At 47.9% G+C, this 26,751-nt stretch overlaps 2 protein-coding genes across 3 annotated transcripts in view; both read left to right on the top strand.

Moving 5' to 3' along the window:
* The window catches only part of ADSL (adenylosuccinate lyase), a 158,780-nt gene extending 150,030 nt beyond the window's left edge, over positions 1 to 8,750 (top strand). The window contains exon 13 of the mRNA XM_075321777.1: positions 8,608 to 8,750. Coding sequence (XP_075177892.1) covers positions 8,608 to 8,694 — 87 coding nt within the window. The 3' untranslated portion in view covers positions 8,695 to 8,750. The remainder of the gene's footprint in view (positions 1 to 8,607) is intronic.
* A 13,369-nt stretch (positions 8,751 to 22,119) lies between these two features.
* SGSM3 (small G protein signaling modulator 3) overlaps positions 22,120 to 26,751 on the top strand; it is a 111,719-nt gene continuing 107,087 nt past the window's right edge. The window contains exon 1 of one of the 2 annotated variants that reach the window (XM_075321774.1): positions 22,120 to 22,192. The gene's annotated coding sequence lies outside the window, so the exon portion shown is untranslated. Of the gene's footprint in view, positions 22,193 to 22,265; positions 22,356 to 26,751 lie in introns of those variants that run through there. The other variant, XM_075321776.1, reaches the window with a different exon arrangement.

The raw sequence follows: 26,751 nt of genomic DNA, 5'->3' as shown, positions 1-26,751 counted from the left end.
CATTATATGTTTATGGTATATATGTTTTACACTGTATGGTGCACAGTTGATTTCTGGCTATATACCCTATTGTGTTACTCAGGGAAGATAATAGCATGGCGCCCACGAAAGGCAGGGGTGCCAAAACACAGGCTTATTATGTTGCCTGCGCCGCATGTACGACCCCGCTACCGGCAGGTTCCACTGACCCTCATTGTGTGCACTGTTCGGCCCCTGTGGCACTTACTCAGCCGGAGCCTCTGCTAAGAGGGGCCCAGGGGGAGCCACCTGCTAACACTGTTCAGGTGACGGGGACGGAGTTTGCAAAACTCTCTGAGACTATGGCTAAGATACTAGAAGCCTTGCAGTCCAGGCCGGTATCTCGGCACAGGGACTCTGTTGAATCTTCGTTCCCTGGCCCACCTCAGCTGGACCAACAATGTCCTCCCGGGGTATCTCATGGATCCCAGGCTGAGGGTTCTGACACAGACCCCAGCCCCAGACCGACTAAGCGAGCTCGCTTAGATTTTCCCTCGACATCATCATATTGTGCAGGGTCTCAGAGGGGGGAATCTCTGGTTGATGATGCGGAGACAGCTGATCAGGATTCTGATCCTGAGGCCGCTCTCAATCTTGATACTCCGGACGGGGACGCCATAGTGAACGACCTTATTGCGTCCATCAATCGTATGTTGGATATTTCTCCCTCAGCTCCTCCGGTGGAGGAGTCAGCTTCTCAGCAGGAGAAATTCCGTTTCAGGTTTCCCAAGCGTACACCGAGTATGTTTCTGGACCACTCTGATTTCAGAGAGGCAGTCCAGAATCACCATGCTTGTCCAGATAAGCGTTTTTCTAAGCGCCTTAAGGATACACGTTATCCTTTTCCCCCTGACGTGGTCAAAAGTTGGGCTCAGTGTCCCAAAGTGGACCCTCCAATATCCAGACTGGCAGCTAGATCCATACTTGCAGTGGAAGATGGGGCTTCACTCAAAGATGCCACTGACAGGCAGATGGAGCTCTGGTTGAAATCCATCTATGAAGCTATCGGCGCTTTTTTTGCCCCAGCGTTCGCAGCCGTATGGGCGCTACAAGCTATCTCAGCAGGTCAAGCGCAAATTGACGCAGCCACACGCACGTCCACGCCACAGGTGGCGTCCATAACCACTCAAACGTCGGCATTTGCGTCTTACGCTATTAATGCTGTCCTGGACTCTGAGAGCCGTACGGCGGTTGCAGCCGCCAATTCGGTGGTACTCCGCAGGGCCTTGTGGCTACGGGAATGGAAGGCAGATTCTGTTTCCAAAAAGCGCTTAACCAGTTTGCCAATTTCTGGCGACCGATTGTCATCCCCGCCTCCCGAGCGAGCCGAGGCTCTTCTGCAGGCGCTGGGCACTCTGAAGGCAGAAGGAGTGGTGGTCCCTGTTCCTCTTCAGCAACAGGGCCACGGTTTTTACTCCAACTTGTTTGTGGTCCCAAAGAAGGACGGGTCTTTCCGTCCTGTCCTGGACCTGAAACTTCTCAACAAACACGTAAAGACCAGGCGGTTCCGGATGGAATCCCTCCGCTCCGTCATCGCCTCAATGTCCCAAGGAGATTTCCTTGCATCGATCGATATCAAAGATTCTTATCTCCACGTACCGATTGCTCCAGAGCACCAGCGCTTCTTGCGCTTCGCCATAGAAAACGAACACCTGCAGTTCGTGGCACTGCCGTTCGGCCTGGCAACAGCCCCACGGGTTTTCACCAAGGTTATGGCTACTGTAGTAGCGGTCCTCCACTATCAGGGTCACTCGGTGATCCCGTACTTGGACGATCTGTTGATCAAGGCACCCTCTCAAGAGGCATGCCAACACAGCCTCGACGCTACCCTGGAGACACTCCAGAGTTTCGGGTGGATCATCAATTTTCCAAAGTCAAATCTGACACCGGCCCAATCGCTCACATACCTTGGCATGGAGTTTCATACCCTCTCAGCGATAGTGAAGCTTCCGCTGATCAAGCAGCGGTCACTACAGACAGGGGTACAATCTCTCCTTCAAGGCCAGTCACACCCCTTGAGGCGCCTCATGCACTTCCTGGGGAAGATGGTGGCAGCAATGGAGGCAGTTCCTTTCGCGCAGTTTCACCTGCGTCCTCTTCAATGGGACATCCTACGCAAATGGGACAGGAAGCCGACCTCCCTCGACAGGAACGTCTCCCTCTCTCGGGCGACCAAAGCTTCCCTTCGGTGGTGGCTTCTTCCCACTTCATTATCGAAGGGGAAATCCTTCCTACCCCCATCCTGGGAGGTGGTCACGACGGACGCGAGTCTGTCAGGGTGGGGAGCGGTTTTTCTCCACCACAGGGCTCAGGGTACGTGGACCCAGCAAGAGTCCTCGCTTCAGATCAATGTTCTGGAAATACGGGCAGTGTATCTTGCCCTGAAAGCGTTCCAGCAGTGGCTGGAAGGCAAGCAGATCAGAATTCAGTCGGACAATTCCACAGCGGTGGCATACATCAACCGCCAAGGCGGCACACGCAGTCGGCAAGCCTTCCAGGAAGTCCGGCGGATTTTGATGTGGGTGGAAGCCACGGCCTCCACCATCTCTGCAGTTCACATTCCAGGCGTGGAAAACTGGGAAGCAGATTATCTCAGTCGCCAGGGCATGGACGCAGGGGAATGGTCCCTTCACCCGGACGTGTTTCAGGAGATCTGTTGCCGCTGGGGGGTGCCGGACGTCGACCTCATGGCGTCCCGGCACAACAACAAGGTACTGACGTTCATGGCACGGTCTCAAGATCCCAGAGCTCTGGCGGCAGACGCCTTAGTTCAGGATTGGTCGCAGTTTCAGCTCCCTTATGTGTTTCCTCCGCTGGCACTGTTGCCCAGAGTGTTACGCAAGATCAGGGCCGACTGCCGCCGCGTCATCCTCGTCGCTCCAGACTGGCCGAGGCGGTCGTGGTACCCGGATCTGTGGCATCTCACGGTCGGCCAACCGTGGGCACTACCAGACCGACCAGACTTGCTATCTCAAGGGCCGTTTTTCCATCTGAATTCTGCGGCCCTCAACCTGACTGTGTGGCCATTGAGTCCTTGATCCTAGCGTCTTCAGGGTTATCTCAAGACGTCATTGCCACTATGAGACAGGCTAGGAAACCAACGTCCGCCAAGATCTACCACAGGACGTGGAAAATTTTCCTGTCGTGGTGCTCTGCTCAGGGTTTTTCTCCCTGGCCTTTTGCCTTGCCCACTTTTCTGTCCTTCCTTCAATCTGGACTGGAAAAGGGTTTGTCGCTCGGCTCCCTTAAGGGACAAGTCTCAGCGCTCTCTGTGTTTTTCCAGAAGCGCCTAGCCAGACTTCCACAGGTACGCACGTTCCTGCAGGGGGTTTGTCACATCGTTCCTCCTTACAAGCGGCCGTTAGAACCCTGGGATCTGAACAGGGTGCTGATGGTTCTTCAGAAACCACCATTCGAGCCAATGAGAGATATTTCTCTCTCACGCCTTTCGCAGAAAGTGGTTTCTCTAGTAGCAGTCACTTCACTTCGGAGAGTGTCTGAGCTAGCAGCGCTGTCATGCAAAGCCCCTTTCCTGGTGTTTCACCAGGACAAGGTGGTTCTGCGTCCGGTTCCGGAATTTCTCCCTAAGGTGGTATCCCCCTTTCATCTCAATCAGGATATCTCCTTACCTTCTTTTTGTCCTCATCCGGTTCACCAATGTGAAAAGGATTTGCACTTGTTAGATCTGGTGAGAGCACTCAGGCTCTACATTTCTCGGACGGCGCCCCTGCGCCGCTCGGATGCACTCTTTGTCCTTGTCGCTGGCCAGCGTAAAGGGTCACAGGCTTCCAAATCAACCTTGGCTCGGTGGATCAAGGAGCCAATTCTCGAAGCCTACCGTTCGGCTGGGCTTCCGGTTCCCTCAGGGCTGAAGGCCCATTCTACCAGAGCCGTGGGCGCGTCCTGGGCTTTGAGGCACCAGGCTACGGCTCAGCAGGTGTGTCAGGCGGCTACCTGGTCGAGCCTGCACACTTTCACGAAACACTATCAGGTGCATACCTATGCTTCGGCGGATGCCAGCCTAGGTAGACGAGTCCTTCAGGCGGCGGTTGCCCACCTGTAGGAAGAGGCCGTTTTACGGCTCTCTTACGAGGTATTATTTTACCCACCCAGGGACTGCTTTTGGACGTCCCAATTGTCTGGGTCTCCCAATGGAGCGACAAAGAAGAAGGGAATTTTGTTTACTTACCGTAAATTCCTTTTCCTCTAGCTCCAATTGGGAGACCCAGCGCCCGCCCCTGTTTTTTTGTGTACACATGTTGTTCATGTTGAATGGTTTCAGTTCTCCGATATTCCTTCGGATTGAAGTTACTTTAAACCAGTTTATAATTCTTTTTCCTCCTTCTTGCTTTTGCACCAAAACTGAGGAGCCCGTGGGAGCACGGGGGGTGTATAGGCAGAAGGGGAGGGGCTTAACACTTTTAAGTGTAATACTTTGTGCGGCCTCCGGAGGCATAGCCTATACACCCAATTGTCTGGGTCTCCCAATTGGAGCTAGAAGAAAAGGAATTTACGGTAAGTAAACAAAATTCCCTTCTTTACCCACCCAGGGACTGCTTTTGGACGTCCCAATTGTCTGGGTCTCCCAATGGAGCGACAAAGAAGGGAATTTTGTTTACTTACCGTAAATTCCTTTTCTTCTAGCTCCAATTGGGAGACCCAGCACCCGCCCCTGTCCCCTTCGGGCTGTTGTTCTTTTGTGTACACATGTTGTTCATGTTGAATTGTTCTTGGTTTATGGTTTTCAGTTCTCCGAACATCCTTCGGATTGAATTTACCTTAGACCAATTTATAAGTTTCCTCCTTCCTGCTTTTGCACCAAAACTGAGGAGCCCGTGGTGCACGGGGGGTGTATAGGCAGAGGGGAGGGGTTTACACTTTTAAGTGTAATACTTTGTGTGGCCTCCGGAGGCAGAGGCTATACACCCCAATTGTCTGGGTCTCCCAATTGGAGCTAGAAGAAAAGGAATTTACGGTAAGTAAACAAAATTCCCTTCTTTTTCTCTATCTCGTTCCGTTTTCGCGATAAAAATGCTAACTCCGTTGTTTTCTACCAGGTGGCGCTATAGGAGGTTTCATTGCGTAGTGCATGGCTATTTTACTATACCTAGACACCACTTCTATGCCTATAGCTGCTGCCGTTCTCAAGTTAATGGCGGTGGACAGGATATGGGTGGACACACTGTATAATGTGTGTGTGCGCGTGCATTAGTTTGTATATGTATAGTATGTATACAAGTATATAAATAGTATGTATGTGATCTCGCATCCTTGTTGAAAGGGGTGCTTGAACTGCTAGGGGTGTGTGTGTGTGTGTGTGTGTGTGTGTGTGTGTGTGTATTTAACAAAGCAAAAAGGCAAATTAGTAGCAATCACATCTTGCGTCCTTCGTGCAATATGGGCCACATCGGCTGTAATATCCTATAATCCTGCTCTTGGCACAGAACTAAATGGATTACCATGTGAATCTTCCATATCTGTCTTACAGAAAATACAATTGCACATGTCCCAGGTAGCCACAGGACATTTATCCAATTATTGCCTTTATCCTGCCCCCTATCAGTAGTCTGTACAGTTCACTTGCACATGTAAGTGTAGGTATAACCTAATTATCAGGTAGTGCGTGGGCTCTAAGGGTACCTTCACACTTAGCGATGCAGCAGCGATCCGACCAGCGATCTGACCTGGTCAGGATCGCTGCTGCATCGCTACATGGTCGCTGGTGAGCTGTCAAACAGGCAGATCTCACCAGCGACCAGTGAACAGCCCCCAGCCAGCAGCGACGTGCAAGCGACGCTGCGCTTGCACGGAGCCGCCGTCTGGAAGCTGCGGAGACTGGTAACTAAGGTAAACATCGGGTATGGTTACCCGATGTTTACATTAGTTACCAGTGTGAGCAGGGAGCCGCGCACACTGAGCGCTGGCTCCTTGCTCTCCTAGCTACAGTACACATCGGGTTAATTAACCCGATGTGTAATGCAGCTACATGTGCAGAGAGCAGGGAGCCGCGCACACTGCTTAGCGCTGGCTCCTTGCTCTCCTAGCTGCTGTACACATCGGGTTAATTAACCCGATGTGTACAGCAGCTACATGTGCAGAGAGCCGGAGCCGGCAGCACAGGCAGCGTGAGAGCTGCAGAGGCTGGTAACTAAGGTAAATATCGGGTCACCACCTTGGTTACCCGATGTTTATCTTGGATACAGCTTACCTCAGCTGTCAGACGCCGGCTCCTGCTCCCTGCTTGCTTCATTTGTCGCTCTCTTGCTGTCACACACAGCGATCTGTGTGTCACAGTGGGAGAGCGGCTTTGAAGAAAACGAACCAGGGCTGTGTGTAACGAGCAGCGATCTCGCAGCAGGGGCCAGATCGCTGCTCAGTGTCACACACAGCGAGATCGCTAATGAGGTCACTGCTGCGTCACAAAAAGCGTGACTCAGCAGCGATCTCGGCAGCGATCTCGCTATGTGTGAAGCACCCCTTAAGCTTCACTCTCCATAAAACCTGCTGAGCCAGATACAATATTGGGAAACCTTTTAATCCTTGAATTCAGTTTTTTATTCAGTCCCATTGCCACAAGTGTATACCATCCAGCCCCATGCCATGCCGTCTACTTTTACCCACATTAATGACAGACTGGTTCATTCTAAACATCTCCCTGATGCCAGCATGGTCCTGTAATAGGATGTCATCAATGTAACAAGTCAGTTTGTGAATTTTTACCCCTTCTCAATATTCCCCCACCACGTATTGGTGATATTTTTGAGAAGTGGTAAGAGATTTAGCGATGAAACGGAAACCATGTAAAGTTACAGAACGGGTCACCGAATGCTGAGGAACAGAGAGTATGAAAATAACCACTGCTCTGCTGACTCCATAACTGCAGAGTCCAAACCTTCTTTGGCATTACCATCATCACAAAAACACTACCCCCGCTGGGTGCTTTAGGGCATGGGTTTCTACGGCCAAGCAGCTGCATGCAAGTCTTACATCACCAGGCACAATGCAGGCCTAACATCACCAAGCACAATTCCAAGCCTCGGATGGAGTGGTGTAAAGCCGCTACCACCGGACTCTGTAGCAGAGGAAATGAGTTCTGTGCAGTGACTATCACACTTCTCTGTCTGGGTTTGGTGAATGCCAGGAGAGCATTACCTATCTGACTTTATTGTGCCAGCTGTAAAGTTTAGTAGATGAGGGCTAATGCTATGTTTTTGTTTTATTTAAGGGTCAGCCTCTGCCCCTTAGTTACAGAGAAGGGATATCTTAATCCTTTAGCATGCAAAACATTTAGGACAATTGTATCTTCCAACTTTGTGGGAACAGTTTGGGGAAGGACCTCTTATGTTCTCATGATTGTGCCCAATGCTCAGAACAAGGTCCATAAAGTCATGGTTGAGGTATTAGTATGAAAAAACTTAATGGACCCCCAACCCCATCCAATTCTTTTGGGATGACTTAGAACAGAGATTACGAACCAGGCCCTCTCTTACATCATCAGTATCTGACATCTTTGAGAACAGCATTTCTATGGGTAAAAAGTTCCACAGGCACAACTCCAAAATCCAGAAAACCTTCCCAGAAGAGTTATAGCTGTTATAGCCACAAAGAGGGGACCGACTCTATATTTGTGCCTATTGATTTAGAATAGGATGTGATGAAGGCTTCTCTGTATGGGATGGGATTTCAACCACTGAGGACTCTCTGTTCTTTTAAACAATTTCTGTATGGGATGTGTATTTGTCCCAATACTTTTGTCCATATTTTTCGGTTTATAAGACGCACCCCAAATTTAGAGGGGAAAAAAAGGTTTATAAATAAAAAAGGGGGCGGTCTGTTTTACAATCCGGTGGTGTCTTACTGGGAGCGGGCCGCAGCGGTGGTGGAGTGGAGTCACAGGAGGCAGGGGCGGTGGTGGAATTGGGCGTTGTGGGCACTGTGCTGGGGCTGCCGGCCGAGGGAGCTGCGCTGTGCTTGGGCTGCCGGCCGAAGGAGCTGCGCTGTGCTGGGGCTGCCGGCCGAAGGAGCTGCGCTGTGCTGGGGCTGCCGGCCGAGGGAGCTGCGCTGTGCTGGGGTTGCCGGCCGAGGGAGCTGCGCTGTTCTGGGGCAGCAGGCACGCGCCGCCTCCAGCCCATTGATCTCCCCGCAGTGGACTTAAGGAAAATGACGCCTAGAGGTGGTGCGTGCACGGATGACCTCTTGAGCCGAGTGCTCCATCTGCGCACACTCCAACTTTGTGCGCCATTATTTTGAAGACCACACCGCCAACCTTTTCAAGATGGTGCCCGCATCCCCAGCACAGCGCAGCGCCCGCAGCCCCAGCACAGCGCCCGCAGCCCCAGCACATTTCAGCTCCAGCACAGCTCAGCCCCAGCAGAGCATAGCTCCAGCACAACGCCTACAGCTCAGCTCCAGCACAGCGCAGCTCCAGCAGCATTACTCCACCATCCCTGGTAAGTAACATTCGGATTATAAAACGCACCTCTAATATTTTTCAAATTTCAAATTTTTGGGAGGAAAAATGTCTTTTCATCCAGAAATACGGTTCTTGTGATAGTTATGAGATAATGAATCTTGTTTTGTTTTTACTAGGTGGTAAAGTTTTTGAAGGAAGAGGCAATTCCATTACTGACCCCATACCAGAATAAAATGGATGTGAAGATTGAGCTGGACCTTTGATATGTGCCACGATGAGATATTTATTTTGGAAATAAAATAAACATGAATTTATGTGATCTATTTTGGGGAATCTGAGTTCTTCAGCTGCACTGCCTGCTCCTCTTATAGAACAATGTTGACTCTTGTACTTTACTGTGTTGCACCTTCTTTAATATTACACCTGACAACCTTAAGACCCCCCCCCCCACGATGTTATTGAGAATTTTCTCACCCTACTGAATTGCATCACAGCATGGATGTTGTACAAATGTGTCTATAGACTAAAATATTCCAGCTGTGTCCAGGCACTTGCAGCAGATTTTAGCACGCTGTAAAGCATTTGCATGAATCCACTATCGTATTATATAAAGTCATAAATGTGACATGTTTTTTGTCAAGTAGGCAGATTATACACGCATGCTGCCCATAGATGGATGATTGGACTTGTGGGTGCTGCTGATTTCATTCAGATCTATAGAGAATATTTTAGAGCATATTTGTGAAAACTGTCTTATTCTTCATGCAAACTTACACTAAACAGTCTGAAGATGCTCCAAATTTACCAAAGTGGTAAAATTGTCTTAATTTTAAACAATATGAACCAAAGAGTACCTTTCACCACTTTTTCATGATAAAGGGGCTGAAAAATCGAATGAATGGAGTTTAGTTTAGCTTTTTTTAATTTTTCTCTCTGGAGCAGAGAAATTGCTTCTAAAGATTAGAACACCTAATATACTAATTTCCCCTACAACCAAGTGGGCAATAACAAAAATTCTTCTGAGGGGGCATACTACTTTTTTTTTTTTCTCCCCCTGTATGATGATGCGCAAGTGAATAAGACAGTCATGCAAGTGGGGAAAAAAAGCAAATGCCCCCAGAGAAGATCAGAACCTGCTTTTTCAGTGTGAACCTGGCAAGACTGATGTGTCTAAACCAAAGCACACTTGAAATCTCTTCACTCGTGGCTCTTAGTCACATTACTGCTCCAAGAGATGAGGAAAGCTGTAATGTCATCACATACAACGCTCTAGAGCTATCCCAGACATTGGGGAATAATGTAATGATATGACAGTGCTGGCAGAGGAGAGCTGCAGCATACTAGTAGTGTGTGTCACATACAACGCTATGAAGCTATCCCAGACATTGGGGAATAATGTAGTGACATGACAGTGCTGGCAGAGGAGAGATGCAGCTTCCTAGTAGTGTGTGTCACATACAATGCTATGGAGCTATCCCAGACATTGGGGAATAATGTAATGATATGACAGTGCTGGCAGAGGAGAGCTGCAGCTTCTTAGTAGTCTTTCACATACAACACTCTGGAGCTAACCCAGACATTGGGGAATAATGTAGTGACATGACAGTGCTGGCAGAGGAGAGCTACAGCTTCCTAGTAGTGTGTGTCACATACAATGCTATGGAGCTATCCCAGACATTGGGGAATAATGTAATGATATGACAGTGCTGGCAGAGGAGAGCTGCAGCTTCCTAGTAGTGTGTGTCACATACAACACTCTGGAGCTAACCCAGACATTGGGGAATAATGTAGTGACAGTGCTGGCAGAGGAGAGCTGCAGCTTCCTAGTAGTGTGTGTTACATACAATGCTATGGAGCTATCCCAGACATTGGGGAATAATGTAATGATATGACAGTGCTGGCAGAGGAGAGCTGCAGCTTCCTAGTAGTGTGTGTCACATACAAAACTCTGGAGCTAACCCAGACATTGGGGAATAATGTAGTGACATGACAGTGCTGGCAGAGGAGAGCTGCAGCTTCCTAGTAGTGTGTGTCACATACAATGCTATGGAGCTATCCCAGACATTGGGGAATAATGTAATGATATGACAGTGCTGGCAGAGGATAGCTGCAGCTTCCTAGTAGTCTTTCACATACAACACTCTGGAGCTATCCCAGACATTGGGGAATAATGTAATGACATGACAGTGCTGGCAGAGGAGAGCTGCAGCTTCCTAGTAGTGTGTGTCACATACAACACTCTGGAGCTAACCCAGACATTGGGGAATAATGTAATGACATGACAGTGCTGGCAGAGGAGAGCTGCAGCTTCCTAGTAGTGTGTGTTACATACAATGCTATGGAGCTATCCCAGACATTGGGGAATAATGTAATGACATGACAGTGCTGGCAGAGGAGAGCTGCAGCTTCCTAGTAGTGTGTCATATACAACGCTGTGGAACTATCACAGGCATCAGGATATTATTCCTGCAATGACATTACAGCATAGCTCTTCTGCCTGCCCCTTACTGATATTACAGGAGAGAGGAGATATTAGTGTGATTAGGTTTAGATACATCAGTTTTACCAGTTAACACTGAAAAAGCAGGTTGTGACTAACATTTTTTTTTTCGTTTTGTTTTTTTCTCCTCGCTGTATGACTCTGCTTTATATGATTGGGTACCATCATACAGGGAAAAAATTAACCAAAATCTATGCTAACACCCCTTTTCTGTAGGGAAAATGATCATATTGGGCACCATAAACTTTGGATACCAGTATTTCTGCAATGCATAGAAGAAATAAATCAAAAAATATAAAGCAACATTTTTATAGGATTATTCAGCCCCTTTTATCGTGATGTAGTTGTAGTGGGTTGACTTACTTTATGCCATAATTTTGTCATATTTTTTGTTTATAAGTATGTTGCAAGTCGAGAGAGCTTTTTTGTGGGCTGGTTCTATAAATATAGGCCAATAACTGTGACAGCTTGAAGTCCAACTTGTTGGAACCTTCAAGTTTCTGCGACTTATTAGAACTTTGCTTTATGTCCATGTTTGACTGCAACGAGCATTGCAGAGTCAAAACCCCTATCTAGAGCGAGCCAGACAAAATAATATGCCTGCAGATGCTGTATATTACAATCCCACTTTAATAAATAGACAACCTCCCCCTCAAAATTCTCTGCACCAGTGTGCCACAGCAAGGGAGATGATTAATGGACACTTTTCCTCGAAATTTAGGTGTTTGTCTTAATCTTGGCTTTTCCCTGTCCGGCCACTAAGTTGACAGAATCAAGAAGGCACCAAAATCTGTAAGATCCTTGTGATGAAGAATCATGGACAATGACCTAAAAACTATGTAATGTGCACCATGAAGACAACCTGGCTAATAACAATCTCTCAGATTTGTCTTTGATATTATGGTGTGGGAATAATTATTAAACGAGTATTTTAACCATGTGTCACAAGAGACTAAGGCGATGGCGGAACTCGGGGCCATAAACTGACCCTCATACTAGGGGGTGCTGTGTTATCCCTATTCTCCGAGATACCTCTAATGGTGGAAATGTCTAATTCACCTTCCTGGCTGTGCTCCTGACTAGCCCTGATCTTATACCCCGTTCCCCAGGAGTACCCGGTGAGTTACCCCACAGAAATAAACAGGGGAAACGAAAACTGTGTCACACATCACGCACACAGAGGTATAAGATGAAAGGAAGAAGGAGAAAAATGAGCCGGGTGGAAAGAACAACACCAAGCACAGCCTACGCTCTCTTCTGCAAATCTGGGACACCAAAACTCACAGACCAACACAGCAGATACTATAGTTAGCGTAGGAGGAAAATCTCCAACCTAAGTATGAGCGGAGCAGCTGTGATAGGCTTCCTTACAACATGATTCCAGATGCCTAACAAGCAGGTTAGAAGGGGTTAACTTGCTAGCCTGTCTATGCCTGAGCACACAGCAGGTCGATGCCCGAGACTGCCTGTGTAAACCAGAAACACCAGAGAAACCACAGGGTGCAGTGTTACAATGTGAACAGCGTCTGATGCTGCCATGACAGTCGTCGAGTTTTGCAAAAAATAAAAATAGAGGCGAGAATGTAATACAATATTGACCACGTCTAACACGCATCTCCCCTTCGCATCTTCAAAGAGTTTTGTTAGTTTTGTAAATGTTGATTTATTTGGTTATAAGGCTTAAGACATACGAGGAGTAAAATCGGATCAGTGGCATGCGATAAAAAAAAAAAAAAAAAAAAATCGCATTCCACCGGGACCAATGTTACTCCATCAGGCAGTTCCCATCTGTGACTTTTTCTCAGCTCTAATTGGACCAAGAAAACAATCGCTGCACGCTGTATCAGTGAGGCTCGAATCACTCGCACCCATACTATATGGGTGCGAGTGAAACATCGGACTGCACTGATGACATCCATATGCATCAGCTGAAAATGGAGGAGATGGAGAGATGAATCCCTCTCCTCTGCAGCTGTGATCCGATCGTGACAAATTGTACCATTTGGAAACCTCTTCCTAGCGGATATCTAGACCTGATACCAATGCACTAAGCTGGCAGACAGCTGGGAGCGACACATAATGGTCCTGAGAGCCATATGTGGCTTCTGTGGACCCCTGGCCTAGCATAAGTGGGACCATTTTGATAAGTGATTGAATTGCAGTATTGCACTGATTTGCTACAGGGAAAGTGATCAGACGCAGAAGGATGAGTGATGGAGGCTAGACTCACAGGCAATATGGAGCATTTACTGGGCTTTTTTTTTTTTACTATGAAACTATTTCTGACAAAGCTCCAAGTTGTCCTTGGAAGCTCCAGTCACCTGAGACGTCAATTTGACCATTATGGCTAATTATCAGCATTATTGCTAATAATGAGAATTCACCAGAAGAGGACACTGCACTATGGTGATTGCAGAGATTTGTAATCAACTACAACAATGATACTCACAACTCAGTGTGTACTGAAGCACTGCAGAGCCGGCTGTCAGTCACTCAGTGCTGTTAGCGGTAATGGTAGTTGCACCAGACAAGCCTGTATGACTGAAAGAGCACAGTCAGATGGCCGTATCAGAATAAAATATTTGGACTGGCCGGTGGCTCTTCAAACCTGAGCATGTATTTCTATGCAGTTCTCATGCTCAGGTCGGGAGAGCTGCCGACCAGTCCCAGCATTTTATTCTGATTTACGGCCGAATGATACGGTCGTGTGACTGCACCCAAAGACTGTCTCCCAGGAGAAGTTGATTTTCTCCAGATACCGCTCTTTCAGCACAGAGGCTGGAGACCTTCATAACATTATTAACCTGCAGATTAACCCCATATCTGCAGGTGAATAGCGTTATTGCATCTTACTGGTTCTCCTTTGGATGTCCTGTTCGTTAGAAGTGATATGTACCTTCTGTGTATTTTTGCTCTGTTACATTACAGTAGACCTCATGTACATTTGAGTGTACATCACTAGGAGGAGCCCACTGAATGGAGATTCATGCAGCTTCCATTGAACCCAATGTGTATGGGTCATTGCTGTATATGAACAGGAGAAGGATCTAGCCAAAGCATTGAATAAAGAATTCCATCATCCTATGAGATCAACCTTGCTGTTAGGTGGAATGATAGCTTAGCCTTGGATTACATACATAACTCTTCTACTAAAAGAACAAATCAACAGAAGGAAAATCCAAAGTAGCTGCCTCCATAAATCTGAATGGGGTTTGTAACTCATGGTCCATACTGCAGAAATAACCCCTTCACCAACCTGCGATTTTCCTTTCTTCCAAGAGCCATTTCTCTGATCCACCAGTGCCTGTTAGAGGCACATAACGGCTGATCAGATCAGCTGTCATGTGCAGGGAAAGATGTGGGCTCAGCATGTGAGCCCACATCAAGGGCAGGTACACAATCTATGACATGCCAGTACATCCAAGGTCATTTAGGTTTAAGTCGTAGAGATTTCTGTTACAACTCTGTTAGGTGTGAACATACTCTAAGGCCATAGTCACACGTTCAGTATTTGGTCAGTTTTTTACCTCCGTATTTGGAAATTAAACCAGAAGTGGAACAATCAGAGGAAAAGTACAATGGAAACATGGGCACCACTTCTGTCTTCACTACCCACTCCTGGTTTTGGCTTATAAATACTGAGGTAAAAAACCTCACCAAATACTCAACATGTGAACGTGGCCTAAGGGCGTATTCATTACTAAGGTGAAAACTGATTTTCTTTGTCGCTCCATTGGGAGACCCAGACAATTGGGTGTATAGCTATGCCTCCGGAGGCCACACAAAGTATTACACTAAAAGTGTAAAGCCCCTCCCCTTCTGCCTATACACCCCCCGTGTCTCACGGGCTCCTCAGTTTTTATGCTTTGTGCGAAGGAGGCAGACATCCACGCATAGCTCCACAGCTTGGTCAGCAGCAGCTGCTGACTAGGTCGGATGGAAGAAAAGAGGGCCCATAACAGGGCCCCCAGCATGCTCCCTTCTCACCCCACTTTGTCGGCGGTGTTGTTAAGGTTGAGGTACCCATTGCGGGTACACAGGCAGGAGCCACATGCTGTTTTCCTTCCCCATCCCTTAATGGGCCCTGGGTGAAGTGGGTCCGGATCGGTCTCCAGGCACTGGGACCGTGCTCCCTCCGCAGCCCCTGGGAATCTGCTGGATAGGAGCTGGGTATCGTCAGGGACAAGGCCCTGCTACTATGAGGTACTCTGTGTCCCCGTGGGGACCGCGCATGGAGCGCTTGTGCCATGCACATTACAGCACTGCTGGGTGTGTTAGTGCGCCGGGGACTACCGCGCATGGAGCGCTTGTGCCATACACATTGCAGCACTGCTGGGTGTGTTAGTGCGCCGGGGACTACCGCGCATGGAGCGCTTGTGCCATACACACCGCAGCACTGCTGGGTGTGTTAGTGCGCCGGGGACTACCGCGCGGCCGCGCTTATTGCCGGCCGCGCTTATAACTTTAGTCCCCGGCTTCTGCGGCCTAGTGTCGTATATTCCCGCCCACAGGCCTGCCAGTCAGGGGAAGGGCGGGACGCTGCACAAATCGTCAGCACTGAGGGCTGGAGCATACATTAGTATCCTCCTCCCTCCTCACTCAGTACACTGGGGCACTAGATTCCCGCACTTTTCTTGGGCACGCCCACGGTCCCCTCCTCCCCACAGAACGCCGGCAGCCATTCCTGTCAGCGATTCAGACGCTGGAGAGGAGAGACAACACAGGGAGACCCAGGCAGGGAATCTGGTGATCACACAACCGCTCTGAGCGGTCGGTAAGCAGCACCTGTGGTGCTGGCCCCACTGAGTGCCGAAATGTATATATATATATAGGCTTATAGGCTATACATTTGCACTGTACGGTCGCTCTGTTGATTTTTTGCTATATACCCTCCTGGTTGTTCTCAGGGGAGACAACATGTCATCCGCAAAAAGCAAGGGTGCCAAAGCACAGGCGTACTTTGCAACTTGTACCTCTTGTACAGCTGTACTACCGGCAGGTTCCACTGACCCTCATTGTGTGCAATGCTCGGCCCCTGTGGCACTTAGCCGGAGCCTCTGCGACTGGTGGCCCAGGTGGAACCACCTGCTACCACTGTCCAGGTGACAGGGACGGAGTTTGCAGCCTTTGCTGACAAAATGTCTGAGAGTATGGATAAATGGTCTGCTAAAATACTGGAAGCATTGCAGTCCAGACCGGTGATTCAGGCCCCGGGCACTGTCCAATCCTTGACCCCTGGTCCCCCTCAATTGGAACAGCAAAGTGCCCCTGGGGTAACCCATAGGTCCCAGGGTGAGGTCTCTGACACGGACCGCAGTCCCAGGCCGCCCAAGCGGGGTTGCTGGGAAATTCCCTCCACTTCATCACACTGTTCAGGGTCCCAGCAGGGGGACTCTCTGGAGGATGAAGTGGAGGTATCAGATCAGGATTCTGATCCTGAAGCCGCTCTCAACCTAGATACACCTGAAGGTGACGCAGTAGTGAATGACCTTATAGCGACCATCAATCAGGTGTTGGATATTTCTCCCCCAGCTCCTCCAATTGAGGAGTCTGCTTCTCAGGAGAAATTCCGTTTCAGGTTTCCCAAGCGTACATTAAATATGTTCCTGGATCACTCTGACTTCAGAGAGGCAATCCAGAAAAACCGAGACTGTCCAGACAAGCGTTTTTCCAAGCGCCTTAAGGACACACGTTATCCCTTCCCCCCCGAGGTTGTCAAGGGCTGGACTCAGTGTCCTAAGGTGGATCCTCCAATCTCCAGACTGGCGGCTAGATCCATAGTTGCAGTGGAAGATGGGGCTTCACTCAAAGATGCCACTGACAGACAGATGGAACTATGGTTGAAATCCATCTATGAAGCTATCGGCGCGTCTTTTGCTCCAGCATTCGCAGCCGTATGGGCACTCCAAGCTATCTCAGCTTGTCAGGCGCAGATTAATTCAGTAACACGTACATCTGCCCCGCAAGTGGTGTCCTTAACCACTCAGGCATCGGCGTTTGCGTCCTACGCCATTAATGCTATCCTGGACTCGGCGAGCCGTACGGCGGTGGCATCCGCCAATTCGGTGGTACTCCGCAGGGCCATGTGGCTACGTGAATGGAAGGCAGACTCTGCTTCCAAAAAGTTCTTAACCGGTTTGCCATTGTCTGGCGACCGCTTGTTTGGTGAGCGATTGGATGAAATCATTAAACAATCCAAGGGAAAGGATTCATCCTTACCCCAGTCCAAACCAAACAGACCTCAACCACGGAAGGTACAATCGAGGTTTCGGTCCTTTCGGACCGCGGGCAGGTCTCAATTTTCCTCGTCCAAAAGGCCTCAGAAAGGTCAGGGGAACTCCGATGCATGGCGGTCTAAGTCACGTCCTAAAAAGACCGCCGGAGGAACCGCTCCCAAAGCGGCCTCCTCATGACTTTCGGCCTCCTCAACCCGCATCCTCGGTCGGTGGCAGGCTCTCCCGCTTTTGCGACGCCTGGCTGCCACAAGTAAAAGACCGATGGGTGAGAGACATTCTATCTCAAGGTTACAGGATAGAGTTCAGCTCTCGTCCTCCGACTCGTTTCTTCAGAACATCTCCGCCCCCCGACAGAGCCGAGGCTCTTCTGCAGGCGGTAGGCACTCTGAAGGCGGAAGGAGTGGTGATCCCTGTTCCTCTTCAGCAACGGGGTCACGGTTTTTACTCCAACTTGTTCGTGGTGCCAAAAAAGGACGGATCCTTCCGTCCCGTTCTGGACCTAAAACTGCTCAACAAGCATGTGAAAACCAGGCGGTTCCGGATGGAATCGCTCCGCTCCGTCATCGCCTCAATGTCCCAAGGAGATTTCCTGGCATCAATCGACATCAAAGATACTTATCTCCACGTACCGATTGCACCAGAGCATCAGCGCTTCCTGCGTTTCGCCATAGGGGACGAACACCTTCAGTTCGTGGCACTGCCTGTCGGCCTGGCAACAGCCCCACGGGTCTTCACCAAGGTCATGGCAACAGTGGTGGCAATCCTACACTCTCAGGGACACTCGGTGATCCCTTACTTAGACGATCTACTTGTCAAGGCACCCTCTCTAGGGGCATGCCAACACAGCCTGAACATTGCTCTGGAAACTCTCCAGAGTTTCGGGTGGATCATCAATTTTCCAAAGTCAAATCTGACACCGGCCCAATCACTGACATATCTTGGCATGGAGTTTCATACTCTCTCAGCGATAGTGAAGCTTCCGCTGAACAAACAGCGTTCACTACAGACAGGGGTGCAATCTCTCCTTCAAGGTCAGTCACACCCCCTGAAGCGCCTCATGCACTTCCTAGGGAAGATGGTGGCAGCAATGGAGGCAGTTCCTTTTGCGCAGTTTCATCTGCGCCCACTTCAATGGGACATTCTGCGCAAATGGGACAGGAAGTCGACGTCCCTCGACAGGAACGTCTCCCTTTCTCGGGCAGCCAAAGCTTCCCTTCAGTGGTGGCTTCTCCCCACTTCTCTGTCGAAGGGGAAATCCTTCCTACCCCCATCCTGGGCGGTGGTCACGACGGACGCAAGCCTGTCAGGGTGGGGAGCGGTCTTTCTCCACCACAGGGCTCAGGGTACTTGGACTCAGACAGAGTCCTCCCTTCAGATCAATGTTCTGGAGATAAGGGCAGTGTATCTTGCCCTAAAGGCGTTCCAGCCGTGGCTGGAAGGCAAACAGATCCGAATTCAGTCGGACAACTCCACAGCGGTGGCATACATCAACCACCAAGGCGGGACACGCAGTCGGCAAGCCTTCCAGGAAGTCCGGCGGATTCTGCTGTGGGTGGAAGCCACAGCCTCCACCATATCCGCAGTTCACATCCCGGGCGTAGAAAACTGGGAAGCAGACTTTCTCAGTCGCCAGGGCATGGACGCAGGGGAATGGTCCCTTCACCCGGACGTGTTTCAGGAGATCTGTTGCCGCTGGGGCATGCCGGACGTCGACCTAATGGCGTCCCGGCACAACAAGGTCCCGACATTCATGGCACGGTCTCAAGATCACAGAGCTCTGGCGGCAGACGCCTTAGTTCAGGATTGGTCGCAGTTTCAACTCCCTTATGTGTTTCCTCCTCTGGCACTGTTGCCCAGAGTGTTACGCAAGATCAGGGCCGACTGCCGCCGCGCCATCCTCATCGCTCCAGACTGGCCGAGGAGGTCGTGGTACCCGGATCTGTGGCATCTCACGGTCGGCCAACCGTGGGCACTACCAGACCGACCAGACTTGCTGTCTCAAGGGCCGTTTTTCCATCTGAATTCTGCGGCCCTCAACCTGACTGTGTGGCCATTGAGTCCTGGATCCTAGCGTCTTCAGGATTATCTCAAGAGGTCATTGCCACTATGAGACAGGCTAGGAAACCAGCGTCCGCCAAGATCTACCACAGGACGTGGAAAATATTCCTGTCGTGGTGCTCTGCTCAGGGTTTTTCTCCCTGGCCATTTACCTTGCCCACTTTTCTGTTCTTCCTTCAATCCGGATTGGAAAAGGGTTTGTCGCTCGGCTCCCTTAAGGGACAAGTCTCTGCGCTCTCTGTGTTTTTTCAGAAGCGCCTAGCCAGACTTCCACAGGTACGCACGTTCCTGCAGGGGGTTTGTCACATCGTCCCTCCTTACAAGCGTCCGTTAGAACCCTGGGATCTGAACAGGGTGCTGATGGTTCTTCAGAAACCACCGTTCGAGCCAATGAGGGATATTTCTCTCGCACGCCTTTCGCAGAAAGTGGTTTTCCTAGTAGCAGTCACTTCACTTCGGAGAGTGTCTGAGCTAGCAGCGTTGTCGTGCAAAGCCCCTTTCCTGGTGTTTCACCAGGACAAGGTGGTTCTGCGTCCGGTTCCGGAATTTCTCCCTAAGGTGGTATCCCCCTTTCATCTCAATCAGGATATCTCCTTACCCTCTTTTTGTCCTCATCCAGTTCACCAATGTGAAAAGGATTTGCACTTGTTAGATCTGGTGAGAGCACTCAGACTCTACATTTCTCGTACGGCGCCCCTGCGCCGCTCGGATGCACTCTTTGTCCTTGTCGCTGGCCAGCGTAAAGGGACACAAGCTTCCAAATCAACCCTGGCTCGGTGGATCAAGGAACCAATTCTCGAAGCTTATCGTTCCTCGGGGCTTCCGGTTCCCTCAGGGCTGAAGGCCCATTCTACCAGGGCCGTGGGAGCGTCCTGGGCCTTGCGGCACCAGGCTACGGCTCAGCAGGTGTGTCAGGCAGCTACCTGGTCGAGCCTGCACACTTTCACGAAACACTATCAGGTGCATACCTATGCTTCGGCAGATGCCAGCCTAGGTAGGCGAGTCCTTCAGGCGGCGGTTGCCCACCTGTAGGACGGAGCCGTTACGGCTCTATTATGAGGTATTATTTACCCACCCAGGGACTGCTTTTGGACGTCCCAATTGTCTGGGTCTCCCAATGGAGCGACAAAGAAGAAGGGAATTTTGTTTACTTACCGTAAATTCCTTTTCTTCTAGCTCCAATTGGGAGACCCAGCACCCGCCCCTGTTTTTTGTGTACACATGTTGTTCATGTTGAATGGTTTCAGTTCTCCGATATTCCTTCGGATTGAATTTTCTTTAAACCAATTTATAATTTTTTCCTCCTTCTTGCTTTTGCACCAAAACTGAGGAGCCCGTGAGGCACGGGGGGTGTATAGGCAGAAGGGGAGGGGCTTTACACTTTTAGTGTAATACTTTGTGTGGCCTCCGGAGGCATAGCTATACACCCAATTGTCTGGGTCTCCCAATTGGAGCTAGAAGAAAAGGAATTTACGGTAAGTAAACAAAATTCCCTTCTTTATTTTTTTTATTTAAAAGGGAAGTGGCCACTAGTTTTGGGCTACTAAGGGTATGGATGGAGTTTTTTTGCTAAGTTTTTTTAAGAGGAAACTCCAAGTTGTCGAGGAGAAAATTGTGAGTTTTCACTCTGTTTCTGCTCCAAAAATTCAAAAAACATACTCTAAAATACTAGTATGTCTTTACACAGTTCACATGATCTCGGTGCTGATGTCGCCTTGACCCAAAACTATCAGCGGCCAAGATTCAATTGTACTTGTGCGTGAAAGACATGATTACAATGAATACAGGGAGCCGGAGTTTTACAGGTTCTCGGAGACGGCTGTCAGTCTGAGAACTGACTCGGAGAACAGCAAATCCCACTCCTGGGGGCGGCCAAATGCTGCCGGCTGTGAAACACCTCAGACCACCACATTAGATGGCCTGACGGCGGCCCCTGCGGGCTTTGAGACACCTTGGACCACCACATTAGATGGCCCGATTGCGCCCTTTACCAGCTGTGAGACACCTCGGACCACCAAATTAGGCAGCCCCTGCCAGCTGTGAGACACCTCAAACCACAACATTAGGCAACCCGATAGCGCCCCCTGATGGCTGTAAAACATCTTGGACCACTACAACCACAAATTAGGCGGCCCAAAGGCACTCCCTGCTGGCTGTGAAACTCTTCGGACCGCCACATTAGGCGACACAATGGCGCTCTCTGCTGGCTGTGAGACACTTCGGACCACCACCACATAAGGCAGCCTGATTGCGCCCCCTGACAGCTGTGAGACACCTCGAACCACCATATTAGGTGGCCCAAAGGCACTCCCTGTTGGCTGTGAGACACCTCAGACCACCTCATTAGGCTACCAAATGGTGTCCCCTGCCCCCTGCGACACCTTGGACCATCACATTATTATGTGTCCCGATAGTGCCCCCTGTGAGACACCTTGGACCACCACCTTATGTGTCCCGATAGTGCCCCCTGTGAGACACCTTGGACCAAAACATTGGGTGGTTCGATGATGCCCCCTGCTGGCTGTTAGACACCTCGGGCTACCACATTAGGAGGCCCAATTGCACCCCTTGCTGGCTGTGAGACACTTCGGACCACCACATTAGGCAGCCCAATGGCGCCCCCTGCCAATATAGATTCTTTTTCAATTTCAGGTGTGTTGTCCCATTAAAATGAATAGGAAGTGTATGCAGTGTATTTACTATATTTATTCTTGTGGATTTTGAAGCAGAATCTGCTCACTTGTAATAAAAACGTGTTTAGAAAGAATATTGTATTTATTTTTATGATCTTAATCTCTGGATTTCGGCTCCATCTAATCAATGTTTGTCTATGAATGGAGTCACTAGCGTGGCGCAGGCGCAGTGCAGGCAGCAGGGGAGCTCTCTGTCGGGCGCATGGTCCGCACATGCGCACTGGAGACGCAGCTGGCTGGAGCCTGTAGAGGAGGACAGGAGCCGAGACCGCAGGTAATAAGCGGCGGCCGCACCGGGTGGGCTCCTGCTGTGTGTGTACGGGGGGCAACGGCGGCTGTAATAACGCTCTGTGGCGGGAGAGATGGCGCAGCGGGAGGAGGACAGCTGATCCGGGAGCATCCAGACATGGCAGTCCTATGTGCACAGACCTGACAGTGTGAGTGGCAGCTGAGGATGATGAGGGTGGGAGTGCATGGAGCACACTGACCATAGATGTACTGACAACTTGCAGTATTCAGGAAAATGTCACCATAATATGTCCTAATAATAGAGAGAATAATAACCCTGATACTAATAGAGAAATAACAATATAACCAATATAGCCAAATAATATGTACATAATCTGTCCAAATAATACAGATATGTATAATATAATGCCGATAATAGAAATAATCCTAGAATTAAAAATATAATTAATATCAGCATGAGATTATATATATATATATATATATATATATATATATATATATATATATATATATTATACCCTGATAATATAGCTACAATATACCATCTAATAGTAAAAATCCTAATAATATTAATATATTAAATTAAAAATATAATTATTATATCAGCATTATATATTATATTATACCCTATTAATATAATAGTGATAGTATATCTCATAATATTAAATTACAAATATTAATAATCAGCTTGATATTATACCCTAATAACAAAAAGTGATAGTATATCTCCTAATAATAAAAATAATAATATTTAAGTAATATTAAATTAAAAATATAATTAATATCGTTATAATATTATACCCTAATAATATAGCGATAGTATATCTCCTAATAATAAAAATCATAATAATAAGTAATAAATTAAAATATAATTAATATTGTTATATTATTTTATATATAACATAAGGATCCAGAAATTATAGGCAACAACTCAAAAATGATGCATTTAAACACAGAGCACAAGAGTCTTTAGATTCACCAAGATATAGAAATACCCCATAGACACCGTAATGCAAATGTATAAAACATTTTATTTAATAGCGCACAGGGTATTACAATACATACAGAACAGCAATCATGAAAAACCGGAATGGGTAAGTGAAGGAAGAGGGGAGAACCCCACGTGACCCAGGAAAGATGTCAAGTATTATATAGGACCTGCTAATACAGATATATATATATGTCTTATTGTAGTAGCCTCATGCCCATAGGAAAGGCCCACGTAGGGGCCAAAGATCCATTGTGCCGCTAGTTAATGGCCCAATACATAAACCTATGGCCTTCTATCAGGCCATACCTCAAATATAACTGCAGGCCTATATATAAGACTGGCACAATGGCCAACGTTCGCTCTACAGCTAGGCTATAATGTTTTATACATTTGCATTACGGTGTCTATGGGGTATTTCTATATCTTGGTGAATCTAAAGACTCTTGTGCTCTGTGTTTAATTGTTATATTATTGTATATCCTAATAATAAATATGATAGTGATAAATCTCCTAATAATAATAATAATACAAATAATCAGAGTATAGAAATAACTTCCTAATTAAAATATAAGAGATGTGTATAATGTGTCCTAAAAATGGAGATAACATGTATAATATGATAATAAAACATAATAAAAGTATAATTACCATAATATGGTAATATACTTTATAATAAATAATAAACTATAATAGCGATAGCATATGTAATATATGTCCTAATAATAATAAAAATAATCTCAATATAGAAATACCCTCCTCCTAATAATAATATCAATATATATATATATATATATATAATCAATATATCCCAATAATGGAGCAATGTGTACTACATATGTCCTAATAATGGAGATATCTATAATAATAATAGAAAAAAAATCTTAATAATAAAAATATAATTAATATAGTTATATACTATATTATAGCCTAGTAATAAATATAATGGTGATAATATTATGTAATATATGTCCTAATAATAATAGAAATAATCTTAATATACAAATATAATCATAATAATTAATATAATGAATATATCCCACTATTGGAAATAATATGTATAACATATTCTAATAATGGAGACAATATGTGTAATATGATGGAGATATGTACAATATAATATATACCAATAGTAGAAGGACTATGTATAGTATAATGATAATAAGACTAGAAATCTCCCTAATTCTGGTAGATAAATACCATGTCCTAGTAATAATAATATAGATATAATGGGTGTCTCAGTGCTTCCCTCGGTTCTTTGCGCTGGTTGCTGAGCTCTACCAGGAGTTTGTCTGTTCTCCTCGTTTGCCTGTTGTTTCCTCCCACACTCCTGACATATTGATAGGGATCCGCGGGTGTCATGAATCAGAGCCGGACTACACAATTGCAGGCAGGTAACTTATTCTTAGAGACGGTCCAGCGATCCAGAGAAGATATTCTTTAAAGGGAACCCGACACCTGATATGTGCTGCTCAAACCGTGGCTCGCATGTATCCGGCACCGGCTGTGTGATCTTAGCCTGGTATGATTGACCGTAAGACTGCGGAATTTCAAAGAAAAACATGCTTTAAAATCCACCGGGGCCCGAGTTCATATAGGCAATTTCTGATACATGCTGCCCAAACTGTCTGCAGCATGTGGTACCACTCAGCCTCCACTTGTGTGGTGGTGAATTATTCTTAGGCTGCTTTCACACGTCTTTTTAACATGCGTCCTGAACGTTTTTTTAACGCAGAAACGGATCCAGTGCAAATGCGTTTTCATTTCAATCCATTTGCAATGGACTCGCGTTAACATGCGTTCACCTGCGTTTGCGTGCGTTATAGTGAGGATCCAGCGACTTGCAGTTTTTTATCATCTTTCAAAAACGCTACTTGTAGCGTTTTTGAGCTGCGTCCAACTTCTGCAAATTGCTGGATCCTGACTAAACAGAACGCAAACGCATGTGAACGCTGCATGCTGATAGACAGGATCCTGCTTGCTCTACTGAGCATGCCCAGAAGCCAGCCTCCGTGATCAGTCTATCTCTCTCCTCCCTCTGTCTCTCTCCCCCTCTCTCTCCTACCTCTGTCTCTCTGTCTCTCCCCCTCCCTCTCCCCCACCTGAGAGCTGCGGACACTCGTAACCAAGGTAAATATCGGGTAACCACTTATCTTAGTTACCCGATGTTTACGTTGGTAATGTGTGCAGGGAGCCCGGCTCCTAGCAGCTGCAGACGCTTGTAACCAAAGTAAATATCGGGTATCCAAGCAAGTATACCCGATGTTTACCTTGGTTACGAGCCTCGCAGCTGTCAGATGCCGGCTCCCAGTCTGGCACGTTTAGTTCCCGTCACTCCCGATCACATGACTCCAATGCCCGCCCCTAAACATCCAGTGACAGGATCCTGCAAAAGACATGCGTTTGCATGCGTTTTTTGCTGTAAAAGCAGGATCCGCTTTTGCAGCAAAAAAACGTTCAGGACGCATGTTAAAAAGACGTAGTGTGAAAGCAGCCTTTTTTATGTAAAAGGTATTGTTCCTTTGTAAATCAAGAGACATTAGCCATTGTTTCAGGTCAGACTGTTCGGTGCCTCTTTCTGTATGTTAATTTGTGGAATGTCTGCTGATTACTTATTGTATCAGCCCCCTACAGTATACTACATGGGTAAAGCTGGGGTCACACATAGCGACGCAGCAGTGATAACGACGGGCAACCTAAGCTTATCAGGATCGCTGCTGCGTCGTTACATGGTCGCTGGTGAGCTGTCAAACAGGCAGATCTCACCAGTGACCAGCCAGCAGCCACACGTGGAAGCGATGCTGCGCTGGTTATTAAGGTAAATATCAGGTAACCAAGTAAAGCACTTCTCTTGGTTACCCAATATTTACCTTAGTTACTAGCCGCCGCTCTCACGCTGCCAGTGCCAGCTCCCTGCTCTCCTAGCCAGAGTACACATCGGGTTAATTACCCGATGTGTACTCCAGCTGCGTGTGCAGGGAGGCGGCACTGACAGCGTGAGAGCGGGACGCTAGTAACTAAGGTAAATATCGGGTAACCAAGGAAAGGGCTTACTGGTTACCCGATGTTTACCGTGGTTACAGCCTACCGCAGGCTGCCACACGACGGCTCCTGCTCAATGCTCGCTTCAATTCGTCGCTCTCTCGCTGTCACACACAGCTATGTGCGCTTCACAGCGGGAAAGCAACGACCAAAAAATGAAGCAGGACATTCAGCAACGACCAGTGACCTCACAGCAGGGGCCAGGTCGTTACTGGATGTCACACACAGCGACGGGACGTCGCTGCTACGTCACAGAAAATGGTGACTTAGCAGCGACGTCGTTGTCGCTGTGTGTGACACCACCTTAAGGATGGTTGACCTCGGGGAGATCAACATCCAACACCGCGGAGACACCATCATGTGTTTCTCAACGCAGTGACACTAGAACAAGGCCCCCTGGGAAAATATGCAAAACAAGAATGCCGCGGAGACACCATCACATGTTTCTCAACGCTGGCAGGAAACTAGCCAGGTCTTTCACCGGGAAGGAACAACCACGGGAAGGGCATTCTCCAGTCAAGGAGACCACCTATGCCAAAACATGGTGTCCATCC

This window comes from Anomaloglossus baeobatrachus, chromosome 8 (genome assembly GCF_048569485.1).
Source record: "Anomaloglossus baeobatrachus isolate aAnoBae1 chromosome 8, aAnoBae1.hap1, whole genome shotgun sequence".
In the NCBI taxonomy this organism is placed as follows: Eukaryota; Metazoa; Chordata; class Amphibia; order Anura; family Aromobatidae; genus Anomaloglossus; species Anomaloglossus baeobatrachus.
The sequence above is the reverse complement of the archived record's forward strand: the minus strand, read 5'-3'. Positions and strand labels throughout refer to the sequence as shown.